The sequence below is a fragment of the Panthera onca genome, chromosome F2 (assembly GCF_046562875.1).
Source record: "Panthera onca isolate mPanOnc1 chromosome F2, mPanOnc1 haplotype 2, whole genome shotgun sequence".
In the NCBI taxonomy this organism is placed as follows: Eukaryota; Metazoa; Chordata; class Mammalia; order Carnivora; family Felidae; genus Panthera; species Panthera onca.
The window spans coordinates 62,388,695-62,406,342 of NC_138356.1; the positions used below are offsets into that span (position 1 = coordinate 62,388,695).

The following is a 17,648-nucleotide window of genomic DNA, read 5'->3' on the forward strand; positions in this document are numbered from 1 at the left end:
AGGCACGTGCCAACGCACGCATAAACACGCACGCGCACGCATACATGTGCACGCGCACGTGCACGAACTTTCGGAAATCTGTCCTGAAAGTTAGCGGCAATCTTTCGGAACCCGTCTTTAAGATGTAGTTCTGAACTCAGTCGCGAACTGCCCTAACTTAATTTCTCATAGGGTGTCATGAAAGGAAGAGTAACAAAGGTGTCAAATTTGATACCGCTTATTCTTTGGCTTCTTTTTCTCCTGGTTCCATGTGTGCAAAAATAATTTTAAAGATTTTTTTTTTTTTTTTTTTTTTTTTTTGCTTAACCAATCAAAATCAATACCTTTTCGTGTTGGTGAAGTTGCTGACTGTGGGCTTGTGTGTTTGGCGCAGTTGCTCAACTTGTATTCCAAACTTGTTTCCTTTGAAAATCTCGCATAATTCTATGAGACAAAGCTATGTAAAATTAAAAGTCTTTTTTAAAAATAGACTTTGTTTTTAATGTTTGTTTATATTAGAGAGAGAAAATGCACAGGTGGGGGAGGGGCAGAGGGACACTCAGTCTGAAGCGGGCTCTGGGCTCTGAGCTGTCAGAGTCAGCCTTGGAGCTCGAACTCACCAGCCGAGAGACCCTGACCTAAGCCAAAGTCAGATGCTTCACTGACTGAGCCACCCAGGCGCCCCCAAAATAGTTTTTTTTTTAATTTTATTTTTAAGTAATCCCTATGCCCATCGTGGGGCTGGAACTCACAACCCTGAGATCAAGAGTCACAAGCTCCGCTGACTGAGCCAGCCAGGCGCCCCACTAAAAAATATTTTTCAATCTTAAGAAGGAAGGTAAGCTACAGTGGACTGAAGTGTTTAGATTTTTAAATGGATGCTTACTTCTTTTTAAAAGCAAAATTGGAGGTAAGATGGGACAAAGTTGTAGTTGAGCTTAAAATTCTGTGGTGTAAGACCTATTACAAACCCCTAATAGTCCAAAAAACAATATTAAAATCCAGTGGTATATGAGCCTTGGTCCAAGTAAGGCTACTGTTGTCCCCTCTCGCAGCCATGGATGATGGCAGGGCTAGAGTATGATAGGCTCACAGTGTTGCTCTATAATTATTTTTATTAATACACATTAGCAAGTTCGTTTTTAGCCCATTTTCTGGCTGCTCCATCACTCGTTGGAGAGCTCATCTTTTGCACCATTTATTTCTGAGGGCCTTTTCACTCACCTGGTTGAAATAACATTGCTGTCAAGCTAATGATTGGCATGGACCCACATTTCCAAAAGTGCTTGTTCTGTGGGTTGTTAGTATTCTCTGGGGGAAACTGTTGGTCCTTGAATGCATTTGAAAAGTACCGCACTGAACAAAGCATATGATTATTTCCTGCAAGACTTCTCAGAGCCTTTAATATGCTAATGTGTTGCATGTGTCTCTAGGAGTGGGGTAAATAACATAAATCATGTTTTCAGAGCTTACTTGACTGTAACTTTCCATCTTTCTGCAATCCCAGCATCTGAGAATGAGTAGGGATTTCAGTTATCCTTCCAGAGATATTTGCATTTTAATAAGAGATTCTTAAAGAAGAAATTATATGTTGAGCTCCTTATTTCTTTTAGGAGGTACAATCTTTAAGGGCAGGAAAAAAACGTCATTTATCTCTGAGTCATCAACAATTAGCCCCATACCATGCACAGTTCCTGGCACATAGATTGAATAGCCTCTACATTTGTTAAATGAATACACAGACTTACTTTCTGGAAGTAGAATTTGAGCCATCAAAGGCAACTGCATTAATCTTCCATTACCCTTAATTTTTTAAAAATCTAGTCTACAGTTCTGGAGCAAGACTTATTTGTAAAAAAATGATAAAGAAAATTATTAAGAAAACATATTGTCACATTTTTTCCTCCCTTGCTCACTAAAAAAAAAATAATCTAATACTAGCTTTTGTGAGGCAGAATCAGTGACTTTGGTAGAGAAAAGCAGAGCTGGAGAGGCAAAAGTGGGGAAATTGCATACGCAAGGGCCGAGATTTAGAAGAGAAGTATGGAATAGAAGTAAAGAGGGTGTAGAGGGAGGACAGAACCAGAAAAGTCTGGTGGCAGGGAGAGTTCTTCATTGGGAGTTGAGAGTGACAGAGGGAGAAGGGTTTGGGGTGAGGAACAGAAGTGGCTGCCTTTGGATGGATAATGAGGGTGGCATGCATGGGAAGAAGGACTTTTGGGATATTTCCTGTGTAACACATACCCATATCAACACCCACACATTCCATTTTGGACGTTTCATTCATCCAAGTAAAATCTGGAAAATTTTTTTAGATATATCAGTGTTCCCTCTTGGAATTGCCAGCAGAAACTGGGCAACAGGGGGTGCCTAATAATATTCAGATTGTACTACCAAAGGACAGATACAAGTGAGAAACAGGACCCCAGCAAGTTTTCCATTTCTCATGAGAATGGGGGCGTGCTCATTTGTGAAAAAACTGCATGCAATTCTCATTATCCACTCCCACCTTACACCTCCCCAGTGCTATACCAAAACAAGAATGTGGTTGTCTTTCTTAAACTTTATTTTTAGTTGATTTTTCAATATACGTACAAAATCAGGAAAGGTAATGGAAAGCTATTTTTCAGTGTACATTTTCCCAGATGCCATAAAAACAGATATGTGAAGGGGAATGTATTAATAACCCTTGTGATTTCATAATCACCATAAGAACCCGCATCAGCCGGGGAGAGCTTTCTCTGGTACAAAATACCTAGCACTGCAGTATACATTTACTAGGTCTCACTAGGTCTTACTAGATTCTGAATAATCTTGGGTCAATAAATAATTTTGGTGGTCTCAACTGAGCTGCTCATGACATGACTGTACTTGATCCCAATATGGCCACCATGTTTGCCCAGGCAAGTATGAGTTCCCCAAACACTGAGATAGCAGGGAAACTTTTCTTTGCATGGCAAAATGGTAGCGGAATCTGTCTGTGCCTGGCTGGGACGACCTAAAGCTGCCTAGGTGATCTGCTACCTAAAGATTTCACCTCCCTCAGAAAAGACACCTGACTTTAGTCTTTATTACTTTGAGTTAACATGCTTATTGGAGCAGGGCTTGCTGGGCTCAGCAGGAAGAAGGAAAATAAGCTGAGAAGAACATGACACCAAGTTTAATTCACTTAACCCTAACCTCTGTTGAGCAACTATTAAGCACCATGATGTGGGGATACAAATACCAAGAGGATGAATACCCTACCTTATAAGAGAAAAAGAAAGAAGGAGAAGGGTAAAATGGGTTGGAAGAGAGAGACTGAGATGAGACTGAAAAGGGAAAGAGAAGGAGATAAAATGGAGAGGAAGGTAAGGCAGAGAAAAGAAAACAACTACATGGAAAGGGGGCAGTAAGTTAAAGGCAGAGGAATGACAGAGAAAAAGTTAGAAAATGATAGGAGAGACAAATAAAAGAGGGGGAATGGTCAGAAATTATCCAAGAAAGGTCAATATGAAGAAAATGTTGGGGGCTCTAGTTTTACATCTTCTCAAGAATGGCAAAATGTTGCCCCATTTTCCATGTTCTTAATCTGTGTGAATTAAGAGTGGGAGAAAATTGTGCTTTTAGAGTTATAAGGTGCGTAGGCAGATTTAGAAGGTTTACACATTGAGTCAGTAAGCTAACTTAAAAGATTATCACGGGTTTTGCTTTTGGAAGACTTTTCTAGGTGGGGCGGAACCCAAAACTATATTCACAGTAAACATATAATAAAAAAGGCAATGGGTGTTTCCTTTCTTTTTCATGCAATTTATAAGTGCTTTTTCCTTTCTGGGAAAGAAGTGTTTCTCTAGTATAAGTTGAAGCAATTCATCATACTCAGTAATGTCATAGTGGCTATAAGTACTCATTAGGATGTCTCCTTGAGAAAAGAAAGGGTGAAAATGGTAGTTTAGAGCTGGTCAAATGGCCTGTTGTTTATATTTGGTGCATTGTATTATTCAGTAAAATTTTTTTTAATTTGAGAAAAAAATGTTTGGCATCTTTTAAATACGTGGTTGAGAGTGGAGTGTATCTAGATGTTTTCTGAAATGCACAACTGGCTGTGCCACATGTTTGGGAGAACTAGTTTCTAACCCGAGATCTCCTGGGCAGGTGTTATTTGAAGGTCAGTATCTCTACTGATAAAATACAGGTAGCTTACCGTTGGCCACTACCTGTGACAGACGGAACTGGAGGTGCTGGGGAATGCCATCAATCATGCTATTATAAGCACTTAAGACTCTGTGGGGTGAGAGCAAATTGGTGGGCAAGATCTGTTGTCCCATCTCCTTCCATCTCTTTCCAGGATCTGGAGATGAAGAGAATCGCATCTTTTGCCCGGCTGTGCTCAACACTAAAGCCTTCACCAGTAATAGCAATCATGCTGGTGGGATTTGTTGCTGGGGGAATTCTGTGTGCTGGGAGCTGGAGGGAGGCCACCAATCCATTTCACATACATTATTTCTCCAGGAAACACAGCATAATTGAGGACAATTTTCCACCATGAATTGCATCATTAGCTAACACAGGGAAAGTGAAATGCTGTTAACTTTTCTTTTCCTTCTGCAAAGCTGATGAGCTGAAGAAAACAGAAATAAAAAGTTTAATGTAATTTTTTTTCTAAGGATATATGTTGAAAATCAGAATCAAAACACTTTTACACGGTAATAGAAATCCCACATTTTAATACATTGCCATGCACATAAGGAATCAAGTAATGCTGAATACAAAATAGTCAAATATACAAAATGATAAAGCAGATTTTCAGGCCTGATAGAGATCATGCTCACAGATACAAGGGGGCAAAAATCTGTACAGTTCCATTTCTATTGATTTAAAAAGAATCATGCCCCCCAACTCTTTTTGACGACAACCCAAAACAGAAAGAAACACTATAAGAAAATATAAAGGAGACCCAGAGGGAATTGGCAAGTTGATAGCTGCGTAAGATATGGAAATCGTTGGTTCAAGATTGTGGTGCACAATAATTCTTATGTTTAGAGAAAAAAGTTTCTAAACATCGTATGTCCTGGGAAAGCAGGAAACCAAAGTGAACATCCAACAGAAAAGGCACTCTGATTTTACCATGTAACTTGCTTGAGTCCTCCTAAGTCTCATCCTGGGAGTTTTTCTAGGGTGCATAGAGAAGAAAAAAAAAAAAAAAACCACAGTTGTGGGCAATGGATAAGGAAAATACTTATTTAATTAACCACTCTTAGGGGACTAAGAGAATTCAGACTGCTGGTTTAACTGCTCACTCAAGGAAGCTATAAAAATGTCTACCCTCTATGTAGGCTTTTGTGTTATGAAATGTGCTTTTTATAGTCCATGTTTGTTAGTGTTTGTAAAACTGTGAACCAGTTTTTTTCATGAGATTTCCCCCTGTCATACCCTACTGAGGGGAGGGAATGGAAGACCCTACTAGTCGTCCGTTCAGTTTACATTGTGTGATTTTTCTTCTTTCTTCCCTAGGACAAATGCTAGTAGACAGTAGCTCATCAATGAAGTTCGATAGGGCTCTCTACTTCCTGTGACCCTTAATTTGTCAACTTCACACTTTCGTTAGTCTTCTCCAACCCGGGGACTGGTGATTCCCCCCCCCCCCCCCCCCCCCCCCCCCCCCCCCCCCCGCACTAAGCCAAAGCTGAGGCTCTCTCCCTCGGCTAGGTTAACTCTGTCTTCTGGAGGCAGAGAAGTGGAGATACTTGGCCATGGGCTCTGCAGATCGGTCCCTACATATTAGAAAAAGCTTGTGTGTGCCTGCAAAATGTTGATTGTTACTTTCTTATCATTCTTTCTTTTCTTTTCTAATCCCAGAATGGACTCTCAGTAATACCAGCTACAAGGAGAAAGCATAAAGAGAAAGGGCTCACAATTAAAGCCCAGGTCACTATGATAATTGCATATATATTAGTGGCATGGGACACCTTCTCCCCTTAGCTCATTTTAGCCTGCAGACAACACTGTCTGCTAAGGTGGGACACATGAGCAGAAGCCCAGAGAAATGGGCAATTTCTCTTGAAACCAAGTATTCTTGAATTCAAAACATCTTCTTCCCCGTTCTCAGAGCAGTGCCAGATCCACAAAGTCCCAAAAATAACTCCAGTATATAAACCACAATAGATCAATATTTTCTTTTCCCAGGTACTTTTTACTGCTAATATGTCATTTTGTTACAATATTGATCTTTTCTAAAGTTTTGGGTACAGCTATTTAATTTAGTGGCTAATGATATTAAAGAGTTGGATTAATTGGAACTACAGTAGTATGGTTTAATGACACAAGAGTTTTAGTGGAATTAGTTTCAAAATATTTGTGCTGGCTTGGCTTTTCAGCAGACTAGCTGCTTCTGTGCCAAGCATGACTGAGACTTACGGTGCAGTCAAGAGCCTAACATTATTCAACTCTCTGCGATGTGAACTTCTTTCACTAGCCAAGCCATGGTCTTCTCAAACATGGCCTTGTAAGGATAGCATTTTTCTATTGGTGGAGGAAAGGTAGTGGTGGACAAACCATTCAGAGCCCCAGAGAGCCTTCAAATTGCCTACATGTGAGTTTAAGCCAGTAAAAGCCCAACTACCTCCAGTGGGCACTGGAGAGGCAAATGCTTCTCTTCATGGTGCCTGGAGATGAGAGTTGCATTACAATGGAAAAGATAAAGGTTCTAGTGTTCAAACGCGAATGCATCCCCCATCCCCACCCCTTGCCCCAATTCTCTTTAAGCTTCCCTCCTATAAACAGGGCCTGTTGATGTGAAAAAGAACCTGGTCACACACTCCAAAACTTCTGCAGCTGGTGTGTGGGTCTTCTGCTGTATGGGAAACAGGAACTGTTCAAAGCTGCCACAGAGTCAACTGGCAGATCTCAATGCAAACACACACTAAACGCAGTTGATGGTGGTCAATAAAAAATCTTGGAAATTATATATATTATATATTATAATACATATAATATATAATTGAATATATAATTCAAATTGATTTAGGGGTGACATAATCAAAGACCAGGACGCTGCTCAATCCAAATCATATTCTTGGAATTATGCATGAATAGGGGGACTACCCAGAGCTTCAAAAGGTATCTTCATGATACTTGTGCTATTTTAGGGGGAGGCCAGGCCAGCTTCCTCTGCAGAATGGGAGGTGGCCACCATCAGTTTGTGGAGCAGAGCAACGATCAGACACTTGTATTTAATGGCAAGCGTAAGTATTTCTTCAAAGTCAGGTCACAAAATCACTCCCCAACCGCAGGAGAAATAATGATCTAATGAGAATCTCTTGTTTCAGATTTTTTTTTTAAAAGAGAACTCTTGAATACATTGTTATCGAATTTGGGGAGGGTTGTATTTAAATAGAATCACATAAAACAGAGCTGTGTGCTCTTATCAATTCAGCTTAGAATTGCACATTTGATAGCTGTGTGTGTGCTCATAGGGCATAGCCATGCGTAAACACCCTGTTTGTTTCCTTTGATCCAAATTATTGAAATTTAAAAGATTATAACAATGCAGAAAGCAACCAGCAGCGTCTTCAGTGTCTTCATTGTTTTACGTATTAGTATCTCCAACTGGGTTAATGTAACATTCTTCTTATCATTCACATCAGCAGGGCTGTCTCTATCACTCTGCACTTGAGGCCAAAAGGCCTAGGTTTAAGAGCCTAAGGCTTCCGTAAATGTTTGAGGTTTGGAAATAACAACAGCAACAAAACAAGCCATTAAATAAATGAAACCCCTCAACCATTGGCTCCAAAATATGAAAAGAATATCGTATAATTACAAAGAATGTATCTACAACATTTAATGTTATGTCAACCAGTCAACTGCAATTCTGTGCAAGTCAGATGGTGACTTTGAAATTTTATTAGGTGCATGTTGTTGGTGCTTTTTGGTGTTTGAAGTAACTGGAGAAGGGAGACTCTGAAGTAAGAGTGCTTGGGGCTCTTCAAGATTGTAAAATAGCCCTACATGGTGCATGAAACTCCCATCTTACAAAGCCTTCTACACCCATTTTCTGCTGCTCTGTGGAAGTCATCTGTCCGTCTTGGTGCTGTTGGGCAAGAGGTCTAAAACTGGTCCCATACTCACTGGCACTTCCTCCTTTACATTTATCTTAGAGGTGAATTTCATCCTAAAATTTTTAGATCTTAGAAGTGGTGCCCCTCCCACCCGCACTCCAGCCCAGAATTTTCCCTGCAGGGCCAAGATAATGGCCAGAAGAAAACCAGTTTTGGTATCATCCCTCTGGCCACGTTCCCACATGAGAATCTCCAGGGAAGGATCTATTTTGTTCTTTTTATTAAAGTGCAGCGGAACCTCCCTGTGCACATGGCCAACTCTTCCTCAAGCTTCCCACAGGTGGTCAGCTTTCAAAAGAATGTTCCTTGTCTCCCCACTAGAGTAAGTCACCAGAGCAAAAGAATGGAAATGTGGTCCTGTTTGACCTGGAAGCTATGCAGTGGTGCCAGAAATCGTGCACATTGACAAAGCAGAATTCATAAGACAGTTCTCTGGCCACAGGATTAGATGCAGATCTAAAAAAACAAAGGAGCAGGACCTGTTTGTCTTTGAAATAGAGTCCCCAGCTGTGCCCTGAGCAGAAGCATCTCCTGGTCTGTCCTTTCTCATAATCTCACGGGTTCAGTTTTGATTAGCAGCTTTGACCAGTCACTCCCTGGAGATGTGAATTCACATCCACTGCTGTTTTGGCAGCAAGCCTTCACCAAGATCAAGCATAAGAAGGAATTATTAGTCAGTAGTGGGGAAAAGGGGGACGGCTAAGGTTTTCTGTTTGTGTTCTTTAGAGAATACTCAAAATCTACCCAAGAAATTTTGTTAAAAGAAGAGATTAAAAGAAAAAAAAAAAAAGAAAGTGAGGTGGAGGGGGTTGTGGGAGAGGTGAATAAAAACAGCCTTTAAGACATAAAAGAATGTATGTCATTTTCAAAGATTAGATTTTTAAAAAGAGTCTACGGCAGTCTTAAGTCTAGTTGTCAAGCAACAAAATTACTCTAAAGAATATAGAGGAAAACATCACCAAGAATAAAGCTGCTAATGCACCGGGGAGAGGAGGTTTGGGTAAAGGGAGTCTTCTAAACTTTTCTTCAGAGAGACTTTTGTAGTTCCCATTCAAAATCAATCAGGTGACATTTGCAGACAAAGAAAGCATTTGCAAGTAACACTGGGGTAAATCCATAATCCATTGGAGGTTTCTATCCTTAGGTTATATTTTCAGTAAGGTTGATACTCCTTTTCCCCTTGAGTGTTAAAAATGGCAGAATTCCCTCAGAACTAAGGACCATTAACCTCTGAGTAACCGAGAAGTGACTTTGGAGAGAACTCAGGGCTGCTTCCCCCATTCTGGAGGTAGAAGCCCCATGTGCAGCGACACAGCTCAGAGAGCCTGTGCAGGGGTCTGCAGGTGGCCATCATCCATAGGGAAGTTTGTAGGATCTCTGTCCTCTAGGTATGTCTTCAACTACAGAAGTGATTTGCTTTTCACCCTAGCAGAACCACCGATGCTCTGCATCTCAAATTCAGTTCTCAAGCTGGTACAAGCTAATCCCCTTGGCACCCCAGAGAGTCTGATAATTATTCATTTCTGTTCCTTCCCAAGAGTGTCTTTCCTGCTCAAGTGTGGGTGTCAGCCTTTCAATAAAAGGTGTCGCACAGGTTTAAGTAAAAGGAAAAGTTAAGCATCAACAGTTTATAGCCCTTAGACATCAAAATATTTATCCCTTACCTCCTGGTCTCCCGCTGCCTACTAAACAAAACTCCCCACAGCCATTCCTGAACTTCTGGGAGGTAAAATCTCCAACATACATCTTGGGAATAAGGTACAGCACAGGAGGAAGTAACAACCAGAAATCGTGGCTTAACACGGAACAAAGAACCTAAAGGCTGTGAATGAAGTCGGTTCTCCATTTTGCTGGTTTAGCAAGTAACTGCTCAGATTTTATGCCTCCATGTTTCCAAAACTATCCCTGCCAAAGACTGCATAATGAGGCTAACAGTTTGGAAAACAGTCACAGTTACTACGAAAATATGTGATACACCAGGAATTAAGGCATTTATAGAGAAGCCATTTTCAACTGGGTTCTTTCATTGACTTCAGCTTTGCCTTTTCCCATCTCCACCCTTAGCCATCACCTTTTAAAAATTTGTCAGCACACTTCTGACTGAAAAAAAAAAAAGCTAGGAAACTCTACTTATTTAATTGTTCAGAACACATTTTGCAAAAGCCAAAGCAAGGATGAACCAGCATCACTGGATGACCACCTGCACCATAAAGTATGTCCAGTTTTCCAAGGTTGTTACCTGTAACAACTAAAGGGTCGACTCCGAACGACCCTCAATTAGTGAACCAACAAATTCCTAGCTACACTATTTCAGCAGCTGGTAGTTCTTTTGGATTCAGCAGGTCCTCTTCTGTGTCCCCAAGACTAAGTTTAGAATTGGAGCTTTAGAGAATCCAGCGTAACAATGAACGGTTGTGCCTATGTAAAGGATGGGAATACAGGTGACCAGGGTGACTATCAAGGAAAGGAATTAAAAGCTGTTTGGGGGAAGCCCTAACCAGCAAAGTCCGGGCCCTGGAAGGGCAGGCTGTGCACAAGGATCCAAATATGTGTCCCGATGCTGTCCACTACCTCTTCTTCCACTGTCTTCTTCCTCAGGCAAGGGAACTGCCTGCTGCCATGTGCATTTTCTGAGGTCCCTCTGGCAGGAGGTGAATGCTGCTTGAATTCTGTTTTCATTGTGGGAAAGCTGGGACAGGGACAGGGTTTGGGAGGAGGAGATATTGTCTCAGAAGGACATGGGGAGCCGGCCTTGTACCCTGTTGTTACCCCAACACAATGTTTGGCACACAGTAGGTGCTCAACAAACGTGTGCTGGATAAAGGAAAGAAGAAGGAAGCCCTGCTGTTGGAAGTGAAATTCAAGAGGTGGGCAGTAGAGATTGGAATGTTCTCCCCAGGGGCATTGGCAACAGGGTTTGGCCTCGTAATTCTGGATTTGTGAAGAATTAGGGTCTGTGAGGGCCTGGTGGTCCTGGGCTGACCCATTGAGAGGCCAGAACTTGTTGTTGACTGAAATCCCTCTGAGTTCCCTCTTGGAAGCCCCCTTCTTTGACAATACAGCCTGACAGGTTGGGGTGAGTCATCTTATGAGGTGACTCACCCAAATCACATTTGGCTCTCTTTCCCTTCCCCTGTCAGCTTTCCAAATCTCAGTGGGGATGGGGAGCGTTTTCCAAAGTGCTGTGCATTTCCTGAGGCCCCCAGGGGAGAGCAGACCGTGAGCGCGTGTATGGAGACCCCCTAAGATGCCAAACTTCCTTGTGCTGGCAGGGTCCCAGAGTTGTTATATATATTTAAAGAAAAGCCTCCAGTGCCTATCAGTCCCAGATTGGGATTGTGGGTACACAGAACATATTTGCTGAATTTTTGATTCAGCCAAGTTTATATTTTCAGGGGAAAGGAAAGCGAAAGCATTACGTAAGGTCAGTCAATGTGGACGTTTCTCTAATGCCCAAAGACAAGCAATAGTGTGCTTTGTTGTAAGACATCGTAAAAAAAAGAATTATTTGTGGATATAATCCCAGAAAGGATTAAAAAGGGACTAGTAGGTTCTCTACTGAGGTAGGAACCTAGTGTGGATTGGGCCCTTTTCCTTCTTTAGGCACACAGGGGGACACTTGCTGTTTTTCCTCTTCAGAGAGCTGTGATTTAAACTTGACCTAGAAAGCCTTCTCAAGTTGTACAGTCAGACCACACAGGAAAACGGCATTCTGCCACCCTTACCCTCAACCCACCATGGTCTTTGATTAAATGGCCATCTCCTTTTGTTCTTGAAAACATTCTTCTATAGGACAGGATATATACACTGGCCACATACAAGCCCCCCTGTGTTTATCTGTATGTGCATGTGCTAAGTTGTGCCTGGGTACCAGGAACCAAGAACTAAGATGTTTCAACCACCAGCCCCCTTCTCCTTCCCTCTAGAGCTACAAGAAATCCAATTGGTTCACTAAAGTGTCAACAGGTTAAGCCTAACAGTATTGTGGCCATATATACACCAATCTACCACAAATGACTGCCATATGCTAGGGGTGGAGTTTGTCTTGGACAGTCTGAGCCAGAAAGAGGACAAGATTTATAAAAAAAAAAAAGAGAGAGAGGATACTTGTTTTCCCATAGGTACAGAACGTGCTGATTCCTTTTGGCGTAGTTTTCTCATATAAAGTGCTTAAGAGTTGGACAGAATACCTTTAGACGTCATAACTAACATAACCAAGACGTGTTTACATTCCTACCAGGGCAGAGTATCGTGAACACTTCCACTGACATTGCAGAACTGCTGTGATTTTTTTCTAACATATCATGCCATCTGCACACATAATAAAATAATCCAGTAGTTGCCATGCTAAAATAGGACTTCTAGTGAAGGGCACAGACAGCCCCCAAAGGGAGCTTGAGTTATGCACAGTGATGAAAACTGGAAGCAATTTTCCAGCTAATGGTCTGCCAATGACCACTTGGAACAAGTTGGCACTGTATATTATGCACCTCATTTAAAAATCCACAGCAAACTAAGATTTTCCAAAGCCCATAATCTTGACTGAATGGGTGTTTTTTTTCAGTTAATCTGGTTAATCTGTCAATGCTCCATGGATATCTTCTGGCAGGTGCCATGAGTTAGTCTTTCTGTGAGGACCAGGCCATGTTCATATCAACTGGCAGGACAGCAGCTTGGAAGGCTAACCACGTTTATGGAGAACCCTCGGTTGAGGCTGCAAGAGGAAAAAGGGGAAAAACGCGGTGAGTCATTTCTTTATGTTCCCAGATACTGGTATGAAGCAATTATCCTACTCAAACAAACTCTAACATCCTTTAGGTCGAAGAGAAAGCTCTAACAGATCTAATAGTTACTCAACTGCAGGACAAATTTATGATGGCTCTTGGAATGGTCCTTCTACCATTTGGCAGAGTATGGAAAACATCCATCTCGGGGATAGGCGAAGTTGCCTGGAAGGCAGGGCAAAATCAGATCTCTGGAGCTGGCATTCATCCCTCGATAGTCTGTGGTTTGAGAAACCATTTCATACATTATAGAGCTTCGTGAAGTTACCTGATCTGGAACAGGATAAGACTGGGAGTGGTGTGAAGGCATTTGTGTGTGTGTGTGTGTGTGTGTGTGTGTGTGTGTGTGTGTGTGTGTGTGTAGGGCATAATGGTGGTTTTATTTATCAGGGAGATTTCCTGGGATAAAACCTAGAAGGAAGCAATATGACTGGAGCTCCTGAGCTTGCTAGTTGAAAAGTGAGACTAGCTGAGCAAGTCAGAGAAGAGACAGAGAAAGTTGTCAAAGTCTGACCAGAGATTAAACTACCTGCACTGCAATCTTGCTTTTGACTTTGGGAATGCTGGTGCAGATCTCTTCCTGGGTTTTGTAATTTTTTATTTTATAATGTTCCTTTTATTTTATCTGAGTCCTCCCTATAGTTCCTTATATGGAGGTCCTCATTTATTAGTTAATATGAGAGTGCCATGGAATGTCTTGTTCAGAAAAATATCAACATTAGCTTTATTTAATACACAAAACTATTGGGCATTGGAAGAGAAAAAAAGCAAGAATTCTTGATGTTAAAAAAAAAGAAAAAAACTGACCTAGTTTTTAAAACTGGCTTTTCAAAATAATGAGAGAACGCAAAATTTATAAGCACGTTTGATTACAACTTACTGTTTTTGAGAAAATGCAAAAACAAAAGTAAGGTACTATTTAAGCATACTAAATATAAAATAATACACACTACTGATAAGGTTGCAATGAAAGTAGAATACTAATAAATTGCTGATGGCATTGTAAACTGGAAAAATAATGTCAATTTATTTAAAAACTATTAAAAATTCACATTCACATTCGCATTCACTGTTCCCATTCAAGGAGTGTATCCTAAGGAAACAATCTCCAAAAAATGATAGAAACTATATGCACAAATATACAACCCAGAGATTATTTATAATAGTGGAAAAATTGGGAAATGAGTCTTCCATTGTTGAAAATGCAGGTTAAGTAAATGATGGTGCATTAGCAGGATAGATGCTTATATGGCTATTAAAGTAATAATTATGATGATTATGTAGCTACATGGTAAACAGTTATGATATACTACACTATAATACTTACACATATGCATAGAAAAGAATTCTAAGTGAAAGGAAGAAAACGCTAGGATTTTTATTATTGTTGTCTTAAGTATTTTGCAAAACACCAAAAATTAGGTTCACAAGAATGCAGATGTGACCCACGAGCAGTGACTAATGAAAGCATCCGTACTCATACTAATACTACCTCAAAAATAACTACTTTGCAGTTTCATTAAGAGATAACACTCTAGGGGAACCTGGATGGTTCAGTTGGTTACGTGTCTGATTCTTGATTTTGGCTCATGATTTGTGGGTTCAAGCCCTGTGGGATTTTCTCCTTCTGTCTCTGCCCCTCCCCCGCTCACACATGCTCTGTCTCAAAATTAATAAATAAACCTTAAAAAAAGAGAGATAACACTCTAGTAATATGGAAGGGGGCGAACAGAAACCAACATGAATAAAAATCTTCTACCCAGGTCAACCTGCGAGGGAAAAGGGCGGCCTAGGGAATTTCTGGGAACCTGACACAGTACACCAGCCTTTTGAGACTTCTAAAATCCACTCTGGAAAAACGTGTGACCTTGGAAAAGTATTCCTATGAATGACCATAGAATAAAATTTAAAAGTGAATAAAGATAATAGTGAATTCCAATTAATCACTATACATTGAACCCTGAATCAAGAGTTGAGAACTAGGCTTATCACAGTTGCTATTCTTCCAAATAACCATGTTTTCCACATGAACTTCTAACAGATGATGGAAAGCAGGTGTGTCAAGATCTGTAATAATCTTATAAACACTAACATAAGCTGAGCCCACTGTACTTCACAACTCTTTCACCTGTGGTTCCTCAGTTCACTTCTTAGGATAGGTAGGAATATCCCCATTTTATGGGTAAGGAAATTGAGGCCCAGAACCAAAGCCACACAGTTTGTGAGGATTGAACCTGTGCTCAGACTTAGGTATGTCCCAGTCTAGCGACATGCAGGAGTGACAGGGACACATATATAAAGTGTAAATATTCGTAGCCTTCCCCATTCTCCTCTCTCCTAAGTAGGATTCTGTGTTTATCCATCGGCCCAGTCAGCACTATAAAGGGCCCTGCTGGGCATGGAAGAAAATTGAAGACTTAATTTATGTTACACAGACAGATGATAGGAAGAGCAGAGAGGTACTCTTGTAAAACACTGACAGAGGCAGACGTAGAGTTCACAGAGATACCAAGTGGGGGTTTAGGAAGTGAGACAGAGAACTTAGATGGCAGCAGTGGGAACTGGGCCTTTGGCAAACAGATGGCCAATGAGAAGCGCGTGCTATGGCGTAATGCCCCCTTGACCATCTTTCCACGGAAGAGTAAGGAATTCATTGCTCCTTGATGCTTTCACAGTGAGTTGTCTTTCACTTGACTGTGTCACCACATTGAGTTGGGCTTTATGTGGGAGCAAGAGGCCTCTGTTTACTCAGGCTACATGTGAAAGGTATTGGCCTCGGGTCAGGCTTGAACCACTGGTTTTCTATCACAGATGTGCAATGATGGACTCTGCTGTCATCCCTTTGCCCTAGAGTTTTGTTATCTGCAGCTGGAATCATGTCTTCAGGCACAGAAGAGCTACCTGAGGTCAGAATGTAAAGTGGCAGTTCGTGATCTTCCAGATGGTGCTCTTTTTGGGTGCCATCCCCCAGGCTTCAGCCATCCCAGATTCCTTCCAGCTCCTCATACACACTGAGCGTTTGAGCCTTTGCTCAGCCTTTCCGCCTGCCTAGGACGCCTTCTTTGCATGCCCTCTGACACTAGTGAACACCTACCCCTCCGTCTTCCAAAACCACCTTGTGGTCTTGTGGCACATTCTTTACAAAGTCTCCTTTCCCCTTGATACAACTGACAACTTCCCCCTATCAGCCAGCATGGCATCTGAAACCTTTATCACCAAACCCACCATGAACACTTTATTTTAATGTATCCATCTCTCCTAAATTTCTTGAGGCTGATATCATGGCTTTTTAGTGTGTGTCTTCCTAGTGCAAAGTGCAGTGCCCTGTGTATAGAAAGTGCTTAATGAATAGTAAAATTAATGAAGAAATGAATGATGTTGGAGAAAAAGAGTTCTCTTCTCTTCTCTTCTTTTCTTTTCAATTTAATTCAATGCTTAATTTTATAGGAGATTTAGTCCTGTAGCTCAAGTCTGCATATGGAGAGGGCGATTGTTCTAATTCTTTTCTTGCCATCTAAGAGCTAAAGCCACATGTGCTTTATGTATGTGCTGGCTATGTATGGATTTGCAACTAACATATAGTGAAGGGTTCTTCCTCAGATCTCTGTTTGAGGGTCAACATTACTATTCAAGTATTCTGGGAACTAACCACCTCTTATGTCCAATGCCTCCAGAGTTTGGGAAAAGTAGAGAAGCATTTAAGTCCAGTGATTAAGGGCATGGGCTCTGGAATCAGGCAGATCTGGGCTGACATCCCAGGCTTGCCACTTACCAGCTATATGATGTTGAAAACATTGATTTCCCCAACCTTCAATTTCTTTACTTTTAAAATGGTGATCATTTTAAAACGGGTTGCTGGAATGATAAAATGGGCTCATAGAAAAAGCACCTTGCATGGTGTTTGGCAAATAGTAAATATCTGCTGAGTGATGGCTACTATTTATTATTATTATTACCACAAATTCCCAAAATTCCTTAGAGAAACAAGAAATACAAATAGGGCAAGGCAAGGTTCTAATGCCACAGCTGGGGGCAGTTAAAAGAAACACCATGCCCAGGGGTCAAGCCTTTGCACCCTCCAGGAGAAAGATAACACTCTTCTTGCCTGCCAAGGCCACAGTCAACACACTCTGGCTTCTACTCTCCCCCAGATTAGTGCAGACAATGACAGACGGTTCCATGATAAGGAGATTTCACTTCAAAGGCAGGAAGGGGCCCGGGAGGCAATGGTCAGCTTGGCACAGGAATCAAAGAACAGATCTGGGACTGAGTGTGTCCAGCTCCACCTTTCCCTATTCCAGCATCAAGGGGCTGATGGGATTCGTGTCTTTAGGGAAGGAGAAAAGATACTGTGTATAGGCAGCCTTACATCTCATGGGCTGAGGGAAGGAAATAAGATAGTTTCTTAGAAGGTGTTTAGGGTTTTCCATTCAAAAGGGAGAGCCATAATAAATAAATAAAGGGGCCATATCCTCTATGTGAAAGTGTCTTTTATGTGACTCAAGTTTGAGGACTTTGCATTTTGAGGTGGGGCTATTTATGTCAGATGTGAGATGCACACTCCAAAGGAGTGAAGTCCACAGTTGCCCCTCCATTATGGAAATAACAAGCAAAACTAACATTTGTTGAGCAGCTACAATGGGCCAACGGAAGTTTTATAGGCAGTCACTCATTGGATCCTTACTACCATCTCTGAGGCCTGAATTGTATGATCTTCTTAAAATAGACCTGGAAAAAATGAGGCCAGGTTCATTAACTCCTCACAGTCATAACACTAGAAGGTCTAGGG

At 41.3% G+C, this 17,648-nt stretch overlaps 1 protein-coding gene across 5 annotated transcripts in view; it reads right to left on the reverse strand.

The window, feature by feature from the left end:
• Positions 1–4,668: 4,668 nt before the first annotated feature.
• The window catches only part of SAMD12 (sterile alpha motif domain containing 12), a 394,334-nt gene continuing 381,354 nt past the window's right edge, over positions 4,669–17,648 (reverse strand). For all 5 annotated transcript variants that reach the window (XM_060611200.3, XM_060611199.3, XM_060611197.2 and 2 more), the window contains one exon: positions 4,669–12,789. Coding sequence is in view for 1 of the 5 variants with exons in the window: in XM_060611196.2 (XP_060467179.1) it covers positions 12,767–12,789 (23 nt within the window). In the remaining 4 variants the exon portion in view is untranslated. The remainder of the gene's footprint in view (positions 12,790–17,648) is intronic.